Source organism: Ambystoma mexicanum, chromosome 5q (genome assembly GCF_040938575.1).
Source record: "Ambystoma mexicanum isolate Mex_15411 chromosome 5q, UKY_AmexF1_1, whole genome shotgun sequence".
NCBI classification, from domain to species: domain Eukaryota; kingdom Metazoa; phylum Chordata; class Amphibia; order Caudata; family Ambystomatidae; genus Ambystoma; species Ambystoma mexicanum.
The window spans coordinates 1,378,739,145-1,378,764,463 of record NC_090933.1 but is presented as its reverse complement, the minus strand read 5'-3'; the positions used below and the strand labels follow the sequence as shown (position 1 = coordinate 1,378,764,463).

The 25,319-nt window shown below is 46.1% G+C and overlaps 1 protein-coding gene across 1 annotated transcript in view; it reads left to right on the top strand.

Moving 5' to 3' along the window:
* The window catches only part of LOC138498178 (zinc finger protein 271-like), a 129,634-nt gene that overhangs the window by 19,119 nt on the left and 85,196 nt on the right, over nt 1-25,319 (top strand). The window contains exon 2 of the mRNA XM_069622062.1: nt 17,671-17,825. Within this exon, the coding sequence (XP_069478163.1) occupies nt 17,756-17,825 (70 nt within the window). The 5' untranslated portion in view covers nt 17,671-17,755. The remainder of the gene's footprint in view (nt 1-17,670; nt 17,826-25,319) is intronic.

Genomic DNA, 25,319 nt, shown 5'->3' with positions numbered 1-25,319 from the left:
TTGTCAAACTTGTACCCCTTGCGAGCCAGAAGCTGTAAGAGGTGAATGAGTTTTGTCTGCGTTGTTGCTCAGTGTCGTTGCACACTAGCAGATCATCCACGTACTGGATGATCGTGTTGGACACTTGAACGTTGCTTAAATATGCATGGAGTATTCTGTTAGAAATGCTGGGGCTTTCACAGTAACCCTGAGGCAATCTTGTATGTTCGAAACACATACCCCCATGAGTAGAGGCGGTGAGGTACTGTGAGTCTGGGTGCAATGGTATGGAAAAGGAGGCATTCTTGAGGTGAACCACTGAAAAATGTACCACCTCCTTGAGGATGCTACACAAGATTGTGGCAGGGTTGGGAACTACAGGAAATTCCTGCTGTACATCATCATTTAGGTGGCGCAAATCCTGAATCATTCTCCAATTGCTCCGGTTGACATTTTTACAGGGTAGATAGTCATGTTGCACAGGTAGGTAGATGGTACAATTATCCCTTGGTTGTGCAACCCACTGATGTTGTCCTTTATTCCTTCTTCTGCCTCCCCAGAAAGTGGGTATTGTTTCACTCAAGGTGGTATTGCTCCTGGTTTCAATGTGATGTGTGCTGTGGTCAACCCCTGTAGGAGCCCTACTTCATGGGGGTTTGGTGTTCATAGCTTCTTGGGCAGTTGCTCCAAATTTGCCTCATCTGAACTGGGGTGGTGCCATGAAGGCCATCATGGGACACTGAACCTTTCTGTACTGTACCATTATTTCACAGGATATACATATGGCTAGTACAATCTCTCCGTCATCTGGCCTGTCTTCGAACATTTCTGCATCAGTCATCTCATTCAAAGGTATCGTAGGGTTGATGCAAAGTACTGTGTGCCACTCCCACCCATCCTGGTCAGTCCCTATCACAACAATCCTCTTTACTGAAACCACCAATCCTTGTAAATCTAGGTACCGTACTGTACCTGCCGCCATTTCAGGGGACACAACAGGATGGAAAATGAAATCTGTGGGCCCTCGCCAACACCCTTTGCCAATCTGAGGCACCACCTCCACACACACTGTGATTCCATACACAAACATGTCCGGATCTATGGGATCTCCTCCCATTGCATGAATAATCAACATTGCTCTGATGGTGCACATCCATGGCGATGTGCATACCATGCCACTGTCTGTGAATGATATCGTCATGTTGAGCTTACTGAGCAGATCCCTGCCCAGCAAGTTCACTGTTGAACTTTTATGAATAGAGTAGGGGGCCTACACCACCTTCCCTCCTATTTTGATGTCAACATCTTTAGTGCATTAAACCATGAAGACAGCCCCAGAGAAGCCCTGCTTGTCAAGAGTGTGGCTCCCTCTCTGATGCATGATTTTGTAGCACCTGTGTCGACCATGAAAAGTAAGTGTTTGTTTCCTCTCTGTACGACCCACCAAGGTTTTTTGAAACATTTTTTTACACTTTTATAGCGCACAAAACCCTGAGGTTTCTAGGCACTTTTAACTTAAGAATACGGTTACAGTAAGTCCTTCAGGTTACAGTAGAGGATGCGTAAGAGGTGAATTACATCGTGGACTTTGCATATGCCAAGTGCAAAAAAGAGTACATGGTGATCATCTCTACTGGGCCTGACCCATACTGCTGAAGAGGAAGTGCCAAGCACCATCCACACTCCAGCCACCCCCTTCATAGTACCAGGTACGTTCACACCAAAGTATGTGACATATAAAGAACAGATAAACCAGCAGAGAGCCGCAGTCGGGCTCTGCCCGGTGCCTATCAGAGTAGCAGCACCTATTGAAGTACCGACACCTAAGAAAACCTGGACAGTAAGGTACCCATTGAGAAAACCATATCTACAGTCAAGACAAAACAACGTTTGTCAGAATGGAATACCCGAAGAAGCCAAGAAAATACTAAAAGAAGACGAATGGTGACGTCATAATAAATCAGACTGACACACATATAGAAATATAATGACCTAAGAATACTGACAAAGAGACGAATACCATGGATAAGTGAAATCCTGATCCTTAGGTGAAACAGTTGATGTCAAGATGCAGAAACTTATGCCATATGCACGATGAAGATATTCAGTTAGTTTAAACGTGTACAGATGCAAGAAACCACAAGAAGCAAAGAAATTGTGAAGCTTGCTTATGCTTAATAGTAAATTCGATTGCGGCAAGCGCCAACTATACATATGTATACCTCCAAAAGCACTTTATAGATGAGTGAAAATCCACTACGCACATGAGCAGAATTGAACAGAGGTTACTAAAGGTCTCAAGAGGAGAGCAGCAAACAAATCGAGAATTAAGACGGAGAGAAACACAGCTGAAGGTAACCATGCCAAGAAGCCAAGGTCGTATCGGGCTGAAAAAGGCCACCAGTGGATACAATTAAAGAGATAAAGAACAGAGTATCCTGTTCAGAAAGGACAAGATAAGCCGCAGATGGTAGAAGAATGGCAGAATTAAAACAAATACACAATAATACATGAAGAAGAGGTCAATTTCACTGTGTCTAAATCACGTGACAAGGCAAGGCAGGCAGGAAGGGATGAGACTTTCACACCTACGCATGTTCCCTGCTATACCCATACTCCTTAAACTTTCTCAGACCTAGAAGCAGACTCGAGGCCAAACTCCAAAGCAGTAAGTGACACATGACCACTGAGGTGATGATTGATTGTAACATATTTGGAGGGAAGCTGGGGTGCAGACAAACTCTCTGCACCTGGCTGGTTGTTCTGCATGCTGCTGGACGCAAGTGGAAAAGTATGAGTGGGATTGATACCAACCCAATCATAGTTGATTGTATAATCTAGGGTCCTTTAGTGAGTAAAACCAATGAGATGTCGTACTTTTAGTGACGTTTACAGTGGCCATTTTGAAGCAAGGACTTAGTTGTGCCACCTGACAATAATTATCCAATCCCCTCTCCCCGCTACCACATACAGTTATAGTACCCTTGTTAAAGTTACCTTCCTATAACCAATCACGTTGCATGTTAGGTTTTTAAGATTGCGCGTCAGTGATGATGAGTTTTTGATATATGCGTTTTTTCTGAAATTAAGTGGAGTTTTAAGCGAGAAGGAAGATCGAGCGGTTGCTGCTGTTCATGGAACTCCCCGTTTTTTGTACTTGTCATTAAACTGACTCCCTTTACCAAACTATTGAGTAGTCAGAATTATTTGGTGCAAGAGTACGAATCTGCATCCCCATCTATCTCGAGGGTGCTGCTACTCATCTTAAAGGGCTGTTTGGATACCCCCCATCAAATGAGCCGGCTGGGGTCCATCCAGTTCACTTGGTAGCAGAGATTAGATGGTTTGATTAGATAAGAAACCCATTGGCCGCCGACATAAGTAACTTCAGGTCCTCGGCAATATCACAAGTCCTTTGCCATCCGGCTGAAAGAACGAGAAGCTCCCCGTAGATAGTGGTTAGTTTAATTAAAAACCCTGCAGGTTAGATGTGAAGGGACCTTTGCTTTCCCCCAAGAACCCCTTCCCACGTCTGCCAGCAGCTGATCAAACGAGCGGCATGGAAAGGCGGTAACAAAGGCGGTGATCCTGAGTGTCCGGAGAGGAAAAACATGCGAACGGTGAGTGAAAAAGACTGAGTGCTTTGGCAAAAAGTTGCATGCCTTAAAAATAAGTAAAGGGAAGGTAACGGAGGGAGGTGGGACAAAATATAACATCAGAGTAAGAGTATAATTTATATATAAGGAGAAAATATTAACTCGAGGCTGGCTGAGCAATATAGAGAGATACCGGGAGTGACCGAGATAAGAGTATACACCCATTTTCCTAGGTTTTAAAGAGCGCTAAAAGAAGCCTTCATCTAACGTCCTGAATTGATAGGATAACGTAGAAGACCAGATCGAGTAAAGACGATCTGAAAGAAATGGGCTTAAACTTCACTCCCTTTTGACCATTTTTTTAAAATAAACGACCGGACGGATGTACACCTAATTTAAAAAAGCATGCTTTTGGGACCAAGCCACCGCTCCAAATGCAAATCTGGTGAAAATTCGTCCAGTGTTTTGGGCTGTAGGCGTGAGGAAACATATTTTTCCATTGTGTCAATGAGGATTTCCACAAATTTTGGACCCCCAATAATTTTGCCCCACTTGGACAGAACCACACCAAACTTCGCAATAACAGTCTGAGGGGGCCATGTACTTTTTTTTCTGCAAATCTGATGAGGATTCGTCACTCGGCAACCAAGGGTATACAATCTCAGCTGCCTACGCGAGTCAGTTTCACAACTGTGGACGAGCGGTGTGAGCAGCCAGCAGATAAGCGCCATCCCCACTATGGGAGCAAGATCTTTGAACATTGGTGCCCTTTATATCTAGTACTCATTAGCAACACTCCCATAGTACGGTGGGGCCTTCACTGAATATCAGCAGTAAACGTCTATAACCAGTTAAGATTCTTGATTAATCATGCATTTATGATCTCACACGGGGCGCCGTTAGTGCGGTTGAGCCCCATTTGAACACATTAGCAGCCTCGCAACGCTTAACTCTTTCTAAACACGACTTAATTTTCTTTTAGGTGATTGTCGGAACGATTACGATCGCTCCTTCTCTCGCCCAACAGTCTCATGCTATGCAATGTTATTCTATCAAGACCTGGCAGCCAGCCTCCCTTTGTAACCCAGACCAGCACTTTTGGATTGGCGTATATGTACTGGCCAAGACCCCAAGGTCAGTATTTCGTTAGGACAAATACCTAATAGTATATCACGATAAACACTTATTAATGTGACACTAAGAGATCCTTTAACTATTATTCTCAGGTTTTAAAGAGCAACAGCATTGAAAACAGAATTGAATTTTACAAGGCACAATATGCACCTAGCCCTGAAGACAGATTATATCCGAAACGCGTCGGCAAACACACAATATCTTGAGGAGCCTCTTAGGATCCGATTTCAGATTTTGAATATTGATGGGAATGTGGATTACACCTCTGTGTGACAGTAACACAATTGTGTACCTTACCACTGCGTCTTAAGTGGATTATGGATAAACTTGGAACTGAGAAGTCATTTTGTCAATGGTGTATTAGAATTGAAGTTCCTCTTTCATTTACAATTATTCTTTGAACACTAAAAAATGAATATGAAATGCAATCAGTGTGGTGTCCATTTTTGTTGCTAGACACTCTCACACCCTTACAGTTCATTGGAAATAAGTTTTCGAAACTCATTGATTATTAAACAGGCATGTTGAATGTAATTACTCTGTTTATGTAACATTAACACTGGTCCTGTGGATATTTTGTCCCAGAATACCGATGTGACAGTTAACATGGGATTTTTATCCCTATAAGTGTGCGCCAGTGGGTCTCCTGTTAGCAATTAACAGTTTCTGTTTTTCTAGGGTCGGTCAGAGAGAAAGGAGGTCAATCATGCCAGGGCCTGATCAGTGATACCCATATGCAAGAACCTTGTGGCAGAACATGCAACAATCCCACATCAAAACATTGAAATTAAGGACAGACTTATGCTGGGAATCCAGAGCACCAACATAGAGATCAAAACATACTACAAACATTGGGTGAAGGGTAATAAGCTTTTTATTTATCAAAGGGACTCAGGCCATGCCGGGAGGCCTATTAAAAAAAAAAATCCAAATAATTTAGGCATCTCATAAATGAAAAAAGAAATAGCTTTTGGTTCTGAGCAAATCAATGCTGTTTCAGAAGTAGCGTGGGTAAGGTATTTCAAAGGAGTTTCCGCTGAAAAACAGCTTGAAGGGCTAGAATAGTCCCTAGATGAGATCAATGACTTACAACCATAACCTGTCTATGGATGAGACTATATAAGGCATAGTGAAGAGGGGGCGCGGGGAGGGGTGAATAGCGCCTCGAGGGCTTCTAGTCCAAATAAACATTCCAATGCTATTTTTTTTTTAAAGTAGTCCTGAAATGTGGTCCTCTATGTACTCTTGTTGAGACATGTATTGGAGACCAATTCTTTTCTCGACTCCTGGATTGTAACTTAAGTTATAAAAAAAAGAGGTCAGCAAAGTGCTTGCTTAATATTTGCTACAGCACCTGGAGGTGTGGGCTTACGATTGGCAGACCGGTTTCAGGGGGCATACGTCTATATCACGAAGTGGCATTAGGTTGAAACGTGGTCTCTTGCCTTGTCCAAAAAATATAAGCCTGTTTTTGTAGTTACTATCGACCTCGGTGCAGCATTTGACAACATACAAAGCTTCTGTGGCCAAAGTTGCAACGGTGGGGGAAATCCCACATGGACTATTACAGTTAATACGGCTGCATGAATATTCCGTGGTGTGAGTGAGGGGGGGTCTTGTCCAAAATTATGGTTGTAAAGCACTCTGTTGCTTCCTGAAGCTAGGTCTGTGCTCAATAAATATCCATATAATGATAATTATCATAATAATAATAAAGCATGAGCTGTCTTATTACGTGGCTAGAATGGCATTTTGGTGCAGCAAGTCCAGCTATTTTTACTGTCATGGCATTTTTACGGGCATCTATGATAATGCAAGCATGTTATGTTATTACGTGGCTAGCCTGTCATTTTGGTGCAGCAAGTCCAGTTATTTCTTAGTGTATCATGGCATTTTTACTGGGCATCTATGATAAAGCAAGCAGAATATGTTATTACATTCTGAAAAAATACATCTTTTTTTGGGTCTCACCCTAAGTTACTAGGGGAATCCAGACGTGGACCCCTTGCTCACTATTCTTAGAGAGGCACAGATCCACCCTACTGATGAGGTCCAACCAGACCGAAACACGTGTCTGGGGTTTCTGTTGGTACTCTTGTTCAGAGGAGAATTGCCTCGCATTTCGGTGCTGGACTGCCCCAGGGCAGGACAAAGACTGATATGTTTGGGATATTTCTTCTCTGTGAAAAGATAGTGAGCTAAAGACTCTGGGTAAGTCTCTCGTAACCAGGACTAATGTCTGGCAGAGAGACTCCCAGGACCCCCCTTGTTAAATCTGTCATTTTGGTGCAGCCTGTCTAGCTATTTCTTCGGCATGGCATTTTTTACTGGACATCGATTATTAACCAAAAATGATGTGTTATTTCGTGGCTAGACTGGCATTTTGGTGCAGCAAGTCCAGTTATTTCTTAGTGTATCATGGCATTTTTACTGGGCATCTATGATAAAGCAAGCAGAATATGTTATTACATTCTGAAAAAATACATCTTTTTAACCCATTACTCAAAATTGTTCCCTGGGGAAAAGCCCCCAGGCCATCATTGTTTGCTTCAGGCTCACTCGTTAGACTCAATCACTCCGGCATAATTGTGGGAAATATGTTCACCCTTACATTAAAAAAAAATGAATACACCCCTGATGTGATTCTATCTCCCCTACCTCCAGAACCTGGCCTCCACCCGTAGGGGAGCGGCCATGACCACCTCAGGAGGGGCTGTGGTAGGGAAAAGCATGTACCTTTCACCGTGCAACAGAGATGAGAGCAGGCAACAACCCCTGCAGTAGGCGGCTGCTCTCAATTGCCAACTAGTCCATTGCTCACACCATTCATGAACACTTGGTGTGTATAAAAAGACATGCACCTTGTGTAATGCGTCAATACACAGTAGTTTAAATAGAAACCCCACACTTAATAATCATGTTCAAAGTCATCTGATATCACTCACTGATGAACACTCACTGCATGTGTCTTACACTCTCATGTACAAATATAGATCGTTTTCATTATGAGAAACATCATCGTTCTTATCATCACGATACACAAAACACTTAGAATGCAATAAACCATACACGGAAAAGCTGAACCATTGTCATTTGGCTCAACCTCAAACCAGTCAAGACTGAGACTGATCAACCTTCTCCGGGAAATCAAAGTCACCTTAAAAACTAACTACATGCCAACCTCACCATCTAGCACCTGCCTCACCAAATCCTGATGCGCAACTTCATAGAGGCATCTGCCGTAATCAATAATCAATACCTTTCTCAGTGTGATATCAAATGCAGGGTAGAAGAGGCCCCTTATACTCACTAACGTAGAAGGTAGGGAGTTGCAGAGGACTGGAAGATGCTGGATGCCTGGAAAAGAAACCACAATTCAAAATAAAAATGGAAAATAGGAAAAGTTGGCAAAATTCCCAAAAACACCTTTTAATGCCCCATGGGCGTTTGAATCAAAAATGCATTAAATGAGGATAGAATGCTTTAAAAAGAATTAAATGTCCATTCAACTTATGGTGCTTAGCATATAGCCAATCCAGAATTAGGTGTATTTTCTTAGGCCCTTAGGCTGTGAGCTGGAATAGGGGTCTTGGGGAAAACAACATTATTTCCCCAGGCAGCTCAAGAGAAATCAAAATAGCCAGAACCCAGTTAGCGGCTTCAATAAATAAAAGAATTAGGTCCAGCACCCCTTCCATCTGAGAGGCCTGTTTTTTTTTCTCTCCTTCCATCCATCTGGTGTCTGCCTTGTCATCTGCCAGCACTGTTTCCCCGAACAGCAGTGCTGAAGGGTTGCACTCACCCTGTTATATTCCCCCAGGGTTTCCCATTCTCAAGCCTTTCCACGGCTACTCTCCCTTTCCTTCAGGAGTTTAGCTGACTGTATTGTCCATGTTCGCAGCATGACAAAATACTCTGCTTCTGTCCCTCTCTGGCAGCTAGGAATTTTGCCACTAATGGATTCTTAGCTGATATTAGTGCATTTGGGCCCAGACTAGCCAAGGATAATTCTCTGCTCTTCAATGGAATTTAGGGATTTTGCCAAAGATTCTGTTTTTAGCTGAATGCACCCTTCTTGTGCACATCATGACCCAGGACATGGCCCTGTCCTTCATAATAGAACTACAGAAGGCCGGCATTTTGTATTTTGCAGTGTTTGCTATCTATGTTTTTTGTTTTGTGAGTAGATTGGCTGCCTTCCGGGAATTGGCTTCCATAGCGTTTAACAGACATTGTTTATACAATTAGAAGATACTTTTCCAGGTTCAGGTCATTGGCTCGCAACCCAGTGTTTTAGAAAAAAACCTCTATTGTACCTCATCGCAACGTGGAAAAGCAAATCTTGTGGCTTGCATTTCACTAAATATAAATGTGTTTACATTGTACTGTGCATTATAGCAAGGAGGCCTGCATTACACCCGATATTAAACTGTTTTCATCGCACAGTGTAGAAGGCCTGCTCTGAGACGCAGATCACAGGCCATATTAAGCCTGGCTGATATGGGCAGACATAGAAATGACATGGCACCCCCACTGTTTGTGCAGCCTAAAATCTCCTGCTAAAGGTTTGTTAAACCTGAATTTACTAAGTTGGGCTGCTTAACGGGTTGAACAACCCTGAACCGATAGCCGTTCAATCATAGAGGACTGTGAAACATAACGTTATAGATCATTATTCTCTCAGAAGGAAATCTAATGAGCGGATCTAGTCCGTTCAACACCCTTCATCCAGGACCTTATCTGTCCGAGGTAAAGAACGAATATGCAGACTCTTATTGACAATCTTTAGGATGAACGAGCGGTAATTTAGGCCACTCGTCGTGAAGGTGTATGCAGCTTCTTATTGATAAGGTTTAGGGTGAACAAGATTCTGCTAAGCCACTCCTAGTGAATGGGTCTTTTAAGAAACTCATGGTGGCAACAGTAAAAACAGACACAAGTGATCACAGCTCAAGGGTGTCTATTAAACTGGATATGCAGGTTGGACCTAACCTAAACTAAGATGGGAGCAAGCTACGGACATCAAATGATAATAAGGAAGTCCAAGTGGTGTCTTGTAAAAAGGCCTATACTAAAAAAAACCTATTGCCAGTCCTTACAATTAAATTGAAAAAGATTGTGGGATAGGGTTCACAAGAAAGAAAGAAGTGTTCATAAATTATAAGTCAGGATGTGGTAGCCTGGGGTCCCCCTTCCCCACATTTTGAGCACAGGACAAGGCAGGACTCCTGAGCACAGCACACACTCGCGTTTTCCCAGCCCGAGACAACAGTTCCGTTCTCAGCTATCAGGACCTTTGGTGGTTGCATTTCTTTTCTAGAAAAAGTCTCTTGCCTCTGAGGACCTGATGTGTTAAAAAAAACAACTAAAAGTTCTGTTATGAAGACGAATGGGACTCAGGTAAGTCTTCATATAAGTTGTTTATTTAAGTAACAGGATGAAAAGACCCCCCACATCTGAGGACCTTTCTGCTCCAGTCCAGAGACACCAACTGCCAAAAGTAGAACATTGAGAACAACATAACACTTGCAGGTTGGTTCTATGACATCACCAGAGCTAAGTGAACCAGATTAACATAGCATTCTAACACATGCTTATTATGCATTACTACTCTGTATAAGCAACTTCACAACACATCTCCCCTTTTTATTTTTAAAGGTATGCATGTGCATTACCCCATTTCCTCACCTTCGACTCACCTCACCTCAGACCTCTCTCCACGGTGGCAACTCTACTTTTGTTCCAAACCTGACCACCATCTACTCGCACTGCACCCTTCATAACTGCAATTACCCTAACTGGGTCAGAATATAATGGCTCTCCCTTCCTCTTTACCACACCTTTTTTTATTCTTACCCAGTCACCTCGTTCCACATGTAATTCCTTTCTTCCTCTCTTCTTGTTTTCCCTCATAACCCATTCACTCTTCTTCTTTTTCAACACATGCCTCACTTGATCAATACCCACATCCGAATCTCTGCTCCTCCCTAACCATGGAGGACATGCTATAGAGGACGGTTTTCGACCCCTCATTAGTTCAAAAGGGCACAATTCAGTGGTTGTGTGGGGTGCCATGCGCAAAGCCCACATTCTATTTTGAATGGTTACCAAATTGACGATACCACACTGTTCACCCATTCGCACACTCTCCATCACACACCTATTTAACCTTTCTACCATTCCGTTAGTTTCGGGATGATATAATGCTGCCCTCTTATGAGCTACTCCACACTTCTTTAAATATGCAGGGAATACACCTCCCACAAATTGAGTTCCATTATCCGTGAGAACGCTTTCGGGTAAACCTTCATTCGCAAAAATTTCCTGCAACACCTTCACCATGTTTTCTCCTGATATTTCACGGACAACCTTGAATTCTACCCACCTGGAAAATAAATCAACCACTATAACCACATATTTTCCTCGTCCATATCCTAGCTCAACCGGACCTAAAATGTCCATTGCTATTTCACTCCAAACCTTGATTGGGACACCTACATCAATAAGAGGTTGTTTCCTAGCCTCCACCCCCTTCCCACTCTTGATGCAAAAATGACATTCTGCCAGTCGATTCTCAACCTCTTTGTCAAATCCCGGCCACCAATAGTCCGATCTCAAAACCCCCTTAGTTTTGGTAATCCCGATATGAGCTAGGTCAATAACCCTTCTCCGTATCCCTGCCGGAACAACTGCTCTCTCCCACCTGAACAGTACACCATTGTTAACAGACAATTCATCCCTAACCTCCCAATAAGGTCTTTCCTCCTCGACCAATTCAGATTTGTTGGGCCATACGGATGTCAATACATACGTGATCACTTTGCTAATAATATCGTCCCTTCCAATCTCCGCTAACCACTCTTCCTTAGACACGATTCCTTCAGTGTTCACAAATACCATTTCCATTTCCATCTCCTCAGTTAACCCTTCCTGGGCTGCAACTTTCACCCTTGAAAGATTGTCTGCTAACATGTTCTCCTTCCCGGGAATGACCTCCATAGAAAATGTGTGCGCTTGCATCCTGGTAACCCACCCGGCTACCCTGCGTGACACCTTATCCAAACCTTTACTTTCGAAAATAACCTTTAGGGGCTTATGATCCGTGCGTAAAATGAATTTCATACCCCACACGAAATTCCTAAATCTCTCAACTGCCCAATAACATGCTAGAGCTTCCTTCTCAAGCACGGAATACCTCAACTCTGCACCCTTCAACCCACGTGATGCATGTGCTATCACTTCTTCTGAACCATCATCCTGTTTCTGCGAAAGTACTGCACCCAGACCACCCTCACTGGCATCTACTGTGATGATGGAACACCTTCTAGTGTCAAAGCACCCTAACGGCCGGGCCATGTCAATCTCTTGTTTGATCCTTGCAAATTCCATATCACACTTTTTGTTCCATATAAACTCAACACCCTTTTTTAGAATCTTCCTCATTTCCAACACCTTTGATGCATAATTCATGACGAACTTTTGATAGAATTCCGTCATGCCCAAGAATGAACGCAGTTCACTTTTATTGGTTGGCTTTTCAATCACCTTTATCGAATTTACAATGCTCTCCTTGGGTTTCACCCCTTCATGTGAAACTTCATGGCCTAAGTAATCAACTTTGGAAACAGCGAATTTACACTTTTCCTGCCTCAAAGTAATTCCTCTCTCCTCAAAAATTTTCAACACCTCGAGCAATCTCTTGTCATGTTCTTCCAGCGTTTCCCCACATACTAAAACATCATCTTGAAAACAAAGCACCCCCTTCACACATCTGAGCAATCGATCCATCACTTTTTGAAAAACCGACGAGGCCGATGCTAATCCAAACGGCATCCTTCTAAACTGAAAAACTCCCTCGTGAGTGATGAAAGCAGTACATTTTCTACATCCCTCCTCCAATTCAATCTGGTGATAAGCTGAAGCCATATCCAATTTTGAAAAAAAATGTCCCCGCCCAACCATGGTTAACATTTCACACATGTTAGGCAACGGATGCCTGTCCACCATGACGCATTTGTTGAGCTCACGCATGTCTGTGCACAACCTTAGATCCCCTGAACTCTTTTTAACAACTACCACCGGGGACACCCATTCAACACCTCCTGCCTTCTCAATTACACCCAACTGTAACAATTTCATCAACTCCTTTTTGACCCCTTCCCTTAAGGACAATGGTACTGGCCTGAGTTTTGCAGCTACGGGTATACTATTTCGCTTCAGTACAATTTGGTGTATAAAACCTTTCACTTTCCCCATGTTCCCATTGAACACACCTCTGTGCTCTTCCACATATTTGCATGACCCCACACATGGTTCTGACACCTGGAAAACCTGCTCAACTTTGTTGGGATCCAGCCTGATGGCAAGATTTTTCTGCTCCCTCCATCCTAACAATGTCTGACCCCTTTTTGTTATGTAAACCTTGCCATTACATTTGCGTCCCTTGAACTCAAATTCGCTCCAAACATACCCCAATAAGTCAATCTTATCTTGATTATAACCACCTGGATTTACATCAGGTTTTGATAAGCTGGACACTTCTCCTTTCATGTCCTTCTCAAACACACCTTTAGGCACTAAAGTAATTTTGGACCCAGAATCTGCCATCATGGATATCTCATGGCCGTTCACTTTGACTAATGCATACGGACGCTCACAATCATCCATGTTTTCGCTCTCGGACACAACATTAACAGTGTTAATAACAACACTCTGCAATGGAATGGACATTTCCTCCTCAGACGATCTTCCATCTTCTTCTTCATTCACATATAAGACTTTCCTTTGATTACTCTGTCCAAATTGAAAGTTTTTACAGCAGTTCACATAATGCCCCTTCCTCTTGCACCTAGCACATGTAGCTCTGCGACCCGGGCATACAACAGATGATGCAAAATGTGTGTTGCTAGCACAACGGAAACACAGTCTTTCCTCCTTCTTCTCAGTCTTCTGCACTGTCTCTTGACCTCTTTTCTCCTCTACAACTCCACGACTTGACTGCCGAGTCCTGGACTTTTTCTTTGGCTTCCCATCAGTCACACTTAAGACTTCGAGTTTGTTCTCCTAAGTCATTCTTAGATAACTTGGCCACACACGCTAAGGAATGTTCCACTCTTCTTGCAATGTCCAACACTTCATCTAAATTAGGCTCATCTCGCAACCATATCTCCTCTCGAATTTTGTTTGCCCTGCAATGTGTCATAAACTGATCACGTATGTGTTCATCAAATTTCTCTTGAAATTTGCAAGACAAAGCAAGATGTCTCAATGCCGTTACATATTCTTCCACCGATTCTCCAGATGCCTGCACGCGCATGCGAAAATTATAACGCTCCAATATAGTGCTGGTCTTTGGGTTGAAGTGCTTATCCAACTTCATCAAAGCCACGTCAAACTCGTTCATGTCATCTCCAGAGCCATCACCATGGGGTTGTGGGAGCGTCTCGTATACTCTCTGACCCTCATATCCCAAGAAATGCAGTAACAAGGCTAATTTTCTCTCACTTGAGTAAGATGTTCCCCCAGCTGCTTTCAAATAGTGCAAAAACCCCTTGCGCCATTGGGCCCATAAAATCTTAACAGGTCCTGGAATTGGCATAAAGATTGGTGGACCTGCGATGCCCGGTAATCCTGCCATGCTGCTGAGAAACGCTCCTAACTGGGACAGTAGACAGTTTCAATGACCACCTCTTGACTGTGAGAAGAAACTCCTGGTTTTGGAACTGACAACAAATTTTGCACTGAGAGAAGACATTTTTCACTTAGAGAAGAATTCAACGAGTATCAATGAACCACCATCATTTTCTTCTGCATGTCGAACTCACACTAGTCCATACGGCAGGTTGGACTACCCATGTGTGTCCGCTGGACCGTGTGTTTTTGTTTATCTATTCCCTTTTTTTTTTATTTTACCATAAATACGGTATTGCTCTCTACTGTGTCCTGCCCACTTCCTGCCCGTCAACCACTTAGCGTATGAGAGTTCAAGACGCAGAATCGTTGCCATCACAGGCGCTGTGATCCTCCTCGACACACACGGGTGAGCTGCTAATCCTTTGCCTCTGCACATCGGAGCGATGCAGTACTGCTGGGACCCGCGCACTCCTCCCCGTAATGTACGGTACGGGGAGTAATTCCGTCTGGCCCAAAAGCTCTAGGATCAATAGGACAGCGCTGCGGGCCTCCGACGACGCCGGCAGGGCAATGCGCGCGTCACTTACTTGGGAGTGGGCAGCAGGCTCACACTGGAGAACGGCGTCCGGCTACCTCGTTCCACAGGCCCGCTCCTGCACAGCCAAAAGGTTGGGCGGCCCAGAGCCCCAGACAGCCGAGATCAGTAGGGAAGGGCACGGCGCTTCTTACTCCCTCGGAGGTCACTCAACGCTAGGGGAAGCGGAGCGACTTACACTCTGGAGACAGGTCGTGGGAGGTCTCCTGTCATCCCATCCTCGTCGCCATTGTTATGAAGACGAATGGGACTCAGGTAAGTCTTCATATAAGTTGTTTATTTAAGTAACAGGATGAAAAGACCCCCACATCTGAGGACCTTTCTGCTCCAGTCCAGAGACACCAACTGCCAAAAGTAGAACATTGAGAACAACATAACACTTGCAGGTTGATTCTATGACATCACCAGAGCTAAGTGAACCAGATTAACATAGCATTCTAACTCATGCTTATTATGCATTACTACTCTGTATAAGCAACTTCACAACAAGTTCCTTTCTGTATATATGTTGGGTCATGACTTTTAAATCCTGGATCCCCCTCTTCTGGGCTCAGAAGCCTCTTGATCATCAGCCTCCCTCCGTCGGGTTCACTGTGGCTTTCCTTGCATTCATGAGTTTTAATGTCTTTTTAAACAGTTCACTGTGGACATCCCTCTGTCGGGTTCACCTTTGTCAATGCACTGTTCATCAGGACTTTGGGCTTCGCCCTTTCTGTCAGCCTCCCTTCGTCGGGTTCACTCTTCCCAATCACACAATTTCTTCTACTTTCGTACGATGCAGGATTCACTTCCCTTAACTTCACGATGTTCTGTCGGTCAAAGACTTTCGACTCTACACAGGATTTTGCCACACCCATGTATGACTACTTTGACCCCTTTCCCGCCCCTTTCCCAAGACCTTCTGGTAACAGTAGTTTCAACACTAGGGCATTCGCCCAGAGTTTCTCAAGTGAGCACCCACGTGGTGCCGGACTCTTCTGCAGCTGGTTTTCCCCTCTCGAATTAACAGTTCTTTGTACTTTTGTTCAATTAGCCGTTTCTTATCGGCCCTCCCTTTGACTCACTGGCTGTGATAAACTGCTTGGATTTTCTCATCTCTGGAGTCAAGGACAGCACCACAGGGGTAAGCATCTCTTCCTGGCTTGGTTATCAGCAGAGGAGGGCCCTGTGTACGTTGACATCTACTGCAACGCACGCTGGCTATTATTCGCAGTCTTACGATTCCTTCCACAGAGGCTTTGTGGGCTTGGGTCAGAAAGGGCAACGTCACTTCTCTCCTTGTCACCCTTTCGGTACTCAATGCATTTACCGTACTTGGATAGCTGAGTCATCGTACGGTCTGCCTTGCTCATGTGCTCTCGTGCTCCAATTTTTAACCCTGTGGGGAAGTTAAAGGGCCGTCAGATGTGTGTGATTCCGGTCAATTGCCTGACTTTGCCTGACATTTGTGTTGGGACATGTCAGGTAAACGGATCTGGCGTTAGTCTGTTGTCTTTTCTGGTGTTCGAAAGTGTTTGTGTGGGAAAAGGGGGGGCAGTGTTTGTCAATATCCTACATGGTAGGATGGGGGAAAAGGTGTTGGAAGAAGGGGGATACCATGTCTCACCCATCGGTGTCTCACTTCCACTCCCCAAAGACCCCCATCTAGGTGATCATCCCTCACTAGTCCACCCCCAGGAACTGGAACCAATAGTGATGGACGTGTCCTGGCCACCTGGATGACAGATCCCCGGGGACTAGTTAGGGCGACACCTTCAGGTTTCTCACAGTATGCAGCTTGTTATTGACAAGGTTTAGGATGAACAAGCTTGTGGTTAAGCCGCTCATATTGAACAGGTATGCAGCTTCTTATTGACAAGGTTTAGGATGGACAAGCTTGTTTTCAAGGTGCTTATTTTGAACAGGTATGCAGCTTCTTATTGACAAGGTTTAGGATGGACAAGCTTCTTCTAAGCTGATCGTAATGAACAGATATGCAACTTCTTATTGACAAGGGTTAGGGTGAACATGCCTCTGCTTAAACCACTTGTAGTGAACATGTGTGCATCTCCTTATTAACAAGGTGTAGGAAGAACAATACCCTGCTTAAGTGACTCATAGTGAACAGCTGTGCAGCTCGTTATTCACACAAGGTTTGGGATGAACAAGCCTCCTCTTAAGCTACTGACAGTGTATGGTGGTAATCCAGAGAGTACCTCTTGTTCTTGGTTCTATAGAAGGAGGAGGATCTGTTGCAGGTTATGTTATTTTGTCCATTTTATGCTCTACTCAGCCAGAGAATTGTATTCGTGCCTTTTAGCACACATGGCAGCCAGTCTTGTCCTGCTTTGATTTATCTACAACTGCTTTCTAATCTGTTTGTTTGTTTTGATGTAGACACAGACCTGACTTTCTTTTTTAGACTACGGCAGTTGTGTTGACATTGATGCATGCTACTGTTTATTTCAATAGCTGTCACTTATTATTTGAGTTGATTTTCTTCCTAAATTATTCAATCAGGCATACCGTGAAATTGGAATTTGAAATACCAGCAGTAGTATTGGAATGAGTCCACATCCATTACTGTAGTTAATGGGGTATCCCTGTAATCTGTTGAGGCACCCCAGAATCCCGCCATTGACGTTGTATCACCGCTGGCAGCCACCCTGCCACAAAGCTGCCAACCCTGTAATCAAGTCTGTTGAGTTTTAGTTAACTAAACATTTATGTTTTTGTCTTCCATCCTTTGCCCAGGACCTGTGAAGTCTGACGTCATTATCCCATTTACCGCAGACGTGGGCAGCGATGAGCAATTGGCTGGGCTAGGAACTAGAGAAGCATGGACGTGGCATCGTTCAGCAGCCGGCAGAGCTGGGTAGAGAAGGAAAGCAAGGGGGAGTCTGCTGTAGGTGAGAATGAACCATTTCTTTATGATCTCAACATCAATACATTTACAGGCAAGAACACTGCATGCTGAATTATTAGAACTGGACCCTGTTCTATGTTGTATAACAATAATTGAACTGGAAGCAGAAAAACGCAAGACTTACTGAAGATAGCACCGCATGCACTTGTACACCATGGGAGGCCTTGCTGGGCTATTTCCTGATATGTGTCGAGGTGTAGAGCAGCGTTCCCATTTCTGGAGCTATTTCTCCGACAGCGGTCTGGTCCCCGGGAGCTGGGGCCACTTCGAGGTTATTATGGATAAAGTGGGCAGCAGAGACAGGCAGCAGAGACAAGATGAAAACCATTTACACCAAAAGTTTCAAAATGGCCACCACAGGGGGTTTCTGGGCATGTGTTTGAAGTCATTAAAATTCAGAATCCTTGAAACAAATTAAAATTGTAATAATAAGTGGGGTGGAATGCCTAAACAAACAGCGCCAGAAAGGAAACTATAAAAAGGAAACTTTCAAAACACACCTCTACAACTTTAAAAACAGAACTTCTACAAAGTGGGGGTGATTAGGAAGCACAGGATCAAACACATTGGGCAAGCTATGTGTGAGAAAGGAAGCATTGATGCTGAAACACACAAACTCAAGGCACAGGAAACCTTCTGTGCAGACAAATCCAAGGGGCAGGAGAAGCCCCTGTGATACCTTATTAAATCCTGATAAAACAAGAAGCCCACAAATAATCCATGAGCCCTTGAGGAATCCTTGCTGAAATGAGAGCCAGGAATGCTGAAGAAGCCTGAGTCCATTGGCTAGATGTGAACACCCACCAATGGCCACTGTCCCATCATCCCTATGGACCATCACCATACCTTAGAGAGAGAATGTCAGGATCCCCACACCTCCTGTGTGTAAAGACCGGAGGGGGGTGTCTGTACTTCCGCTCTCTATATGGTAGAGGAGAGGCACAGAGGACCCCATCCAAGATTCTCTATTGTGGTAGCAATGGCCGAGCAATCAAGGCCTAGCTTCTCGGGAAGGTGATGCAGGCTGGTTCTTAAGTCTAGTGTAGTCCCCAAGCCCCCCACAGAGGAATGTCCACACACTGTAATAGTTAAAACACAGTCTTTATATAAATAAGGTTCAATGTTATATACACAATCACGATAATACACTTTGTGCTCCGACAATTCTACAATGGTAAATATACACAGTCCAAGGTTGTACCCCTATTACTCTGATTCCTTTAAAATGCATTAGCTACTTGTAGCTCAGTTCAAATAGCATACGAATCAACAAAGCAAAACAATATCAACCATAGACTTAGGAGGAAGACAAGTTGGTTAGACAATTGGCAGAATACTGAGCTCTTACCACTATACACAGTTCCGTATGAGAATCCTCCAACATGGGCAACCTGTAAATGAAGATGCACTACAAGCCCAGTCCATATATTGTCTACTAGAGTCTTATCTTCTTCTATAGTTCTGCAACACAAATGTACCGTGTGTTGTAGAGTTCTTCGTTAGGGAATCGACAGGTCCTTCTTGAGTGCGCTCCCTTTCAAGCGGGAGCCACGGGTCGTCGAACTTCCGAGATGAAGAAAGGGTGAACGTTGTCATTGAGGCCGCAGCTTCGGTCCTTGCGGTGCTCGTTGACGAGTGATCAAAAACATCCTGCAACAGATGAGGCATGCAGTGCACCTTGAAGACAATGGTTTGTTGCTGCAAAGAGTTAGTGAAGAACTTTGGCTCAGCAAGGGCGCTGAGTCGTCGGCGTCTGGCATCGGTGAATGGGACGTGACCTCAGCTGGCTTCAGTAGCTTCGTCTGCGTCTCTGATGTGTTCGGGTGGCGTGAAACCCACCGGCGGATTCTCCACGGTCGTCGGCTGCCTCGACTTTTTCCGGCAGGACGAAAGCGGTCGACGATGATGAACAAGGGAGTCCTTGGATCAAATGTTTCTTAGGCAAAAGGGAGCACTGCGGCTCCGGTCGGCGACGGCGGTCGTCGACAGTAGACGGCTGTCCGGTGCTTTTCTTCGTTCTCCTCGACGGTCCCCTTCTCCGGTCGGCAGCATTTCGCATGTCTGTGTACTAGGGAGCTTTGGCAAAGTTCAGCTGGTGCACGATGTCCCTCGTAGATCGGGAAGAGATCTCCTTATCAGGTCCTCTCTTGGATCAGCTCTTGAAGACACAGCAGCTTTCAGATTACACGGAAGGGCCCAGCGGTTCTCCTTCTTCATCCGGCTCAGCTTCGAGAGTAAGCATCAAGTATCAACTTCAGCTTCTGAATGATTTCTAGCAGTGAGAGGCCCCCAGATATACTGCTCCCGTAATAATACACGCTGCAGCATGGTGGACTGCGTTTAGGGGAACAGCTCGACGCCCTATCACAAGAGCATTTCCCCCATCGATGTGTGAGGCCACAAGGGCCTGCACTACAGTCTGGAAGTCCTGTGACATGATAAAGGGTTTGATTTTTCAAAGGGTACAGATTCGGAGCCGGGCTTTTTGGGCCGTCTTATCTTGATGTCAAGGACAGGCTGCTGCCAACGGTAAAGCGTAAGAATTTTGCTGAGTCTGTGAGTTGTGGATCAAATCCTTCTAGGTGCATATCATTTATCCATTGTTGGACAAGTTGCTTTTAACGGGAGGACCAGTGAGGGCAAATTCAGTCTCGGATAGGTTTAGTTTGAGATAGGAAGTCGGCATCCAGCACTAGATGATGACTAGGTAATCATGGAGACGAATGATGTCCTGCGTGCTCTTTACTCTCATGTACAACTGAGTATTGTCTGCCTATTGGTGGATGACTATATTGGGATCTCTGAGGACAATGCCCAGAGGCTCCATGTAAAGGTTAAAACAGATTGGTTAGAGGAGGGAGCCTTGGAGGACTCCGCAGGAGACTTGGAGTCGGTTAGAATGCAACAAGTTCATCTGGCCAGCCTGTGGATTGGGCCGTGATAGCTGATTCAATGAAGTAAAGGACATTCGTCACCTGGGATTCTGTCTGTGACAGAGAACTGATGAGACCTGAACCTAAGTAGTGTGCCCCCTTGTGAGCATGTGTCCACTGGTGGGATGGGACCACCTGCCAATGGTGACACCAGTAATCCCTCACCATACCTTAGAGAGAGAAGCCTCGAGACCTGAACCTAAGCAGTGTGCCCCCTTGAGAGCATGTGTCCACTGGTGGGATGGGACCACCTGCCAATGGTGACACCAGTAATCCCTCACCATACCTTAGAGAGAGAAGCCTCGAGACCTGAACCTAAGCAGTGTGCCCTCTTGAGAGCATGTGTCCACTGGTGGGATGGGACCACCTGCCAATGGTGACACCAGTAATCCCTCACCATACCTTAGAGAGAGAAGCCTCAAGACCTGAACCTAAGCAGTGTGCCCCCTTGAGAGCATGTGTCCATGGCCGGATGGGACCACCTGCCAATGATGACACATGTAATCCCTCACCATACCTTAGAGAGAGAAGCCTCGAGACCTGAACCTAAGCAGTGTGCCCCCTGGTGGCCATGCGTCAATGCTAGCGGATGCTCAAAAGAACACACCAAGGGAAACTAATGAGACGTGTCAACAACACTAGTTACCAGAAGGTGGCAGTGGAGTAGAACCATCAGAATGTGCACACAAGTATTCCAGGAAGTCAGACCCGAAATCTCAGGACAAGTGGGTCACAAAGCAAGCTAGATCTAACAATGGGAAACAATAAGTACACACAAAATGCCGATGCAAGATCCTTGCCTCTTTCATGAGTGTGCCTCTTAATGCTGTATTCTGAGTGCCTCCTGTGCATATGAGGTGCATGTGAAGCCACCAGCCTCAGTCCGGAAGTGCATGCACCTGGATAGTGCTGTCCCTGATTCCTAACCGCCACACAGCAAGCTGGTGGGTCATGACAAGGGGATGCATTGGGGAACTGTCAATCTTGGGAGTGCAATGTTTGATCACCGGCCTGTCAGTCACTGTCCAAATCTCCTACTCTATCCCTCCTAGCTCCTCTGATACCCCTACCCATCCTAGCTCCACTGCTCCTCTATCCTTCCTATCCCCTCTACTGCCCCTACCCATTCTAGCTCCTCTTATACCTCTACCCATCCTAGCTCCACTGCTCCTCTATCCTTCCTATCCCCTCTGCTGCCCCTACCCATTCTAGCTCCTCTTATACCTCTACCCATCCTAGCTCCACTGCTCCTCTATCCTTCCTATCCCCTCTGCTACCCCTACCCAGCCTAGCTCCACTGCTCCTTTATCCTTTCTATCCCCTCTACTGTTCTTACCCATTCTAGCTCCTCTTATACCCCTACCCATCCTAGCTCCACTGCTCTTTTATCCTTCCTATCCCCTCTGCTACCCCTACCCATCCTAGCTCCTCTGATACCCCTACCCATCCTAGCTCCACTGCTCTTTTATCCTTCCTATCCCCTCTGCTACCCCTACCCATCCTAGCTCCTCGGATACCCCTACCCATCCTAGCTCCACTGCTTCCCTACCCATCCTATCCCCTCTGCTACCCCTACCCATCCTAGCTCCTCTGATACCCCTACCCATCCTAGCTCCACTGCTCCTCTATCCTTCCTATCCCCTCTGCTACCCCTACCCATCCTAGCTCCTCTGATACCCCTACCCATCCTAGCTCCACTGCTCTTTTATCCTTCCTATCCCCTCTGCTACCCCTACCCATCCTAGCTCCTCAGATACCCCTACCCATCCTAGCTCCACTGCTCCCCTACCCATCCTATCCCCTCTGCTACCCCTACCCATCCTAGCTCCTCTGATACCTTTACCCATCCTAGCTCCACTGCTCCTCTATCCTTCCTATCCCCTCTGCTACCCCTACCCATCCTAGCTCCTCTGATACCCCTACCCATCCTAGCTCCACTGCTCTTTTATCCTTCCTATCCCCTCTGCTACCCCTACCCATCCTAGCTCCTCGGATACCCCTACCCATCCTAGCTCCACTGCTCCCCTACCCATCCTATCCCCTCTGCTACCCCTACCCATCCTAGCTCCTCTGATACCCCTACCCATCCTACCTCCACTGCTCCTCTATCCTTCCTATCCCCTCTGCTACCCCTACCCATCCTAGCTCCTCTGATACCCCTACCCATCCTAGCTCCACTGCTCCTCTATCCTTCCTATCCCCTCTGCTGCCCCTACCCATTCTAGCTCCTCTTATACCTCTACCCATCCTAGCTCCACTGCTCCTCTATCCTTCCTATCCCCTCTGCTACCCCTACCCATCCTAGCTCCTCTGATACCCCTACCCATCCTAGCTCCACTGCTCCTCTATCCTTCCTATCCCCTCTGCTACCCCTACCAATTCTAGCTCCTCTGATACCTCTGCCCATCCTAGCTCCACTGCCCCTCTATCCTTCCTATCCCCTCTGCTACCCCTACCCATTCTAGCTCCTCTGATACCTCTACCCATTCTAGCTCCACTGCTCCTCTATCCTTCCTATCCCCTCAGCTACCCCTACCAATCCTAGCTCCTCTGATACCCCTACCCATCCTAGCTCCACTGCTCCTCTATCCTTTGTATCCCCTCTGCTACCCCTACCCATCCTAGCTCCACTGCTCCTCTACCCTTCGTATCCGGTCTGCTACCCCTACCCATCCTAGCTCCTCTGATACTGCGACCCATCCTAGCTCCACTGCTCCTCTATCCTTCGTATACCCTCTGCTAGCCTTACCCATCCTAGCTCCTCTGCAGTTCTACCCATCCTAGCCTCTCTGCTACCCCTACCCACACTAGCTCCACTGCCCCCCTACCCTTCCTATCTCCTCTGATACCACTGCACATCCGAGCTCCTTTGTTCCGCTACCCATCCTAGCTCCTCCGCTACTCCTACCCATCCTAGCTCCTATAGCCATTCTAGCTCCTCTGCCCATCTATCCTTCCTTGCTCGTGTGTTCCTCTACCCATCCTAGCTCCTCTGTTACCCCTTCCTATCCTATCTCCTCGTATACCCCTACACATGCTTGCTCCTCTGCTCCTCTATCCTTCCTATCTTTTCTGCTACCCCTACCCATCTTAACTTCTCTGATACCCCTATCCATCCTAGCTCCTCAGCTTCTCTGCCTCTCCTAGCTCCTCTCATACCGTACCCATCCTAGCTCATCTGTTACTTTACCCCTCCTAGCTCCTCTGATACCCCTACCCATCCTAGCTCCTCTACTTCTCTACCCAGCCTACCTCCTCTGCTCCTTTACCCATCCTATCTTCTCCTCTACCTCTACCCATCGTAGCCCCTCTTCTCCTCTACCCATTCAGGCTTCTCTCATCCTCTACCCCTAGCTCCTCTGATATCCTTACAGATCCTAATTCCCCTACCCAACCTAGCTCCTCGGATACCCCAACCCCTCCTACGTCCTCTCCCCCCCAGCTCCTTTGCTCTTTTACTCCTTGTAGCTCCTTTGCTCCTCTACCCGTCCTAGCTCCTCTGCGTCCCTACCCTTCCTGTTTACTGTGATACATCTACCCATCCTAGCGCCTCTGCTCCTCTACCCATCCTAGCTCCTCTGATACCCCTACCCATCCTAGCTCCACTGCTCTTTTATCCTTCCTATCCCCTCTGCTACCCCTACCCATCCTAGCTCCTCGGATACCCCTACCCATCCTAGCTCCACTGCTCCCCTACCCATCCTATCCCCTCTGCTACCCCTACCCATCCTAGCTCCTCTGATACCCCTACCCATCCTAGCTCCACTGCTCCTCTATCCTTCCTATCCCCTCTGCTACCCCTACCCATCCTAGCTCCTCTGATACCCCTACCCATCCTAGCTCCACTGCTCCTCTATCCTTCCTATCCCCTCTACTGCCCCTACCCATTCTAGCTCCTCTTATACCTCTACCCATCCTAGCTCCACTGCTCCTCTATTCTTCCTATCCCCTCTGCTACCCCTACCCATCCTAGCTCCTCTGATACCCCTACCCATCCTAGCTCCACTGCTCCTCTATCCTTCCTATCCCCTCTGCTACCCCTACCAATTCTAGCTCCTCTGATACCTCTGCCCATCCTAGCTCCACTGCCCCTCTATCCTTCCTATCCCCTCTGCTACCCCTACCCATTCTAGCTTCTCTGATACCTCTACCCATTCTAGCTCCACTGCTCCTCTATCCTTCCTATCCCCTCTACTGCCCCTACCCATTCTAGCTCCTCTTATACCTCTACCCATCCTAGCTCCACTGCTCCTCTATCCTTCCTATCCCCTCTGCTGCCCCTACCCATTCTAGCTCCTCTTATACCTCTACCCATCCTAGCTCCACTGCTCCTCTATCCTTCCTATCCCCTCTGCTACCCCTACCCATCCTAGCTCCACTGCTCCTCTATCCTTCCTATCCCCTCTACTGCCCCTACCCATTCTAGCTCCTCTTATACCCCTACCCATCCTAGCTCCACTGCTCTTTTATCCTTCCTATCCCCTCTGCTACCCCTACCCATCCTAGCTCCTCTGATACCCCTACCCATCCTAGCTCCACTGCTC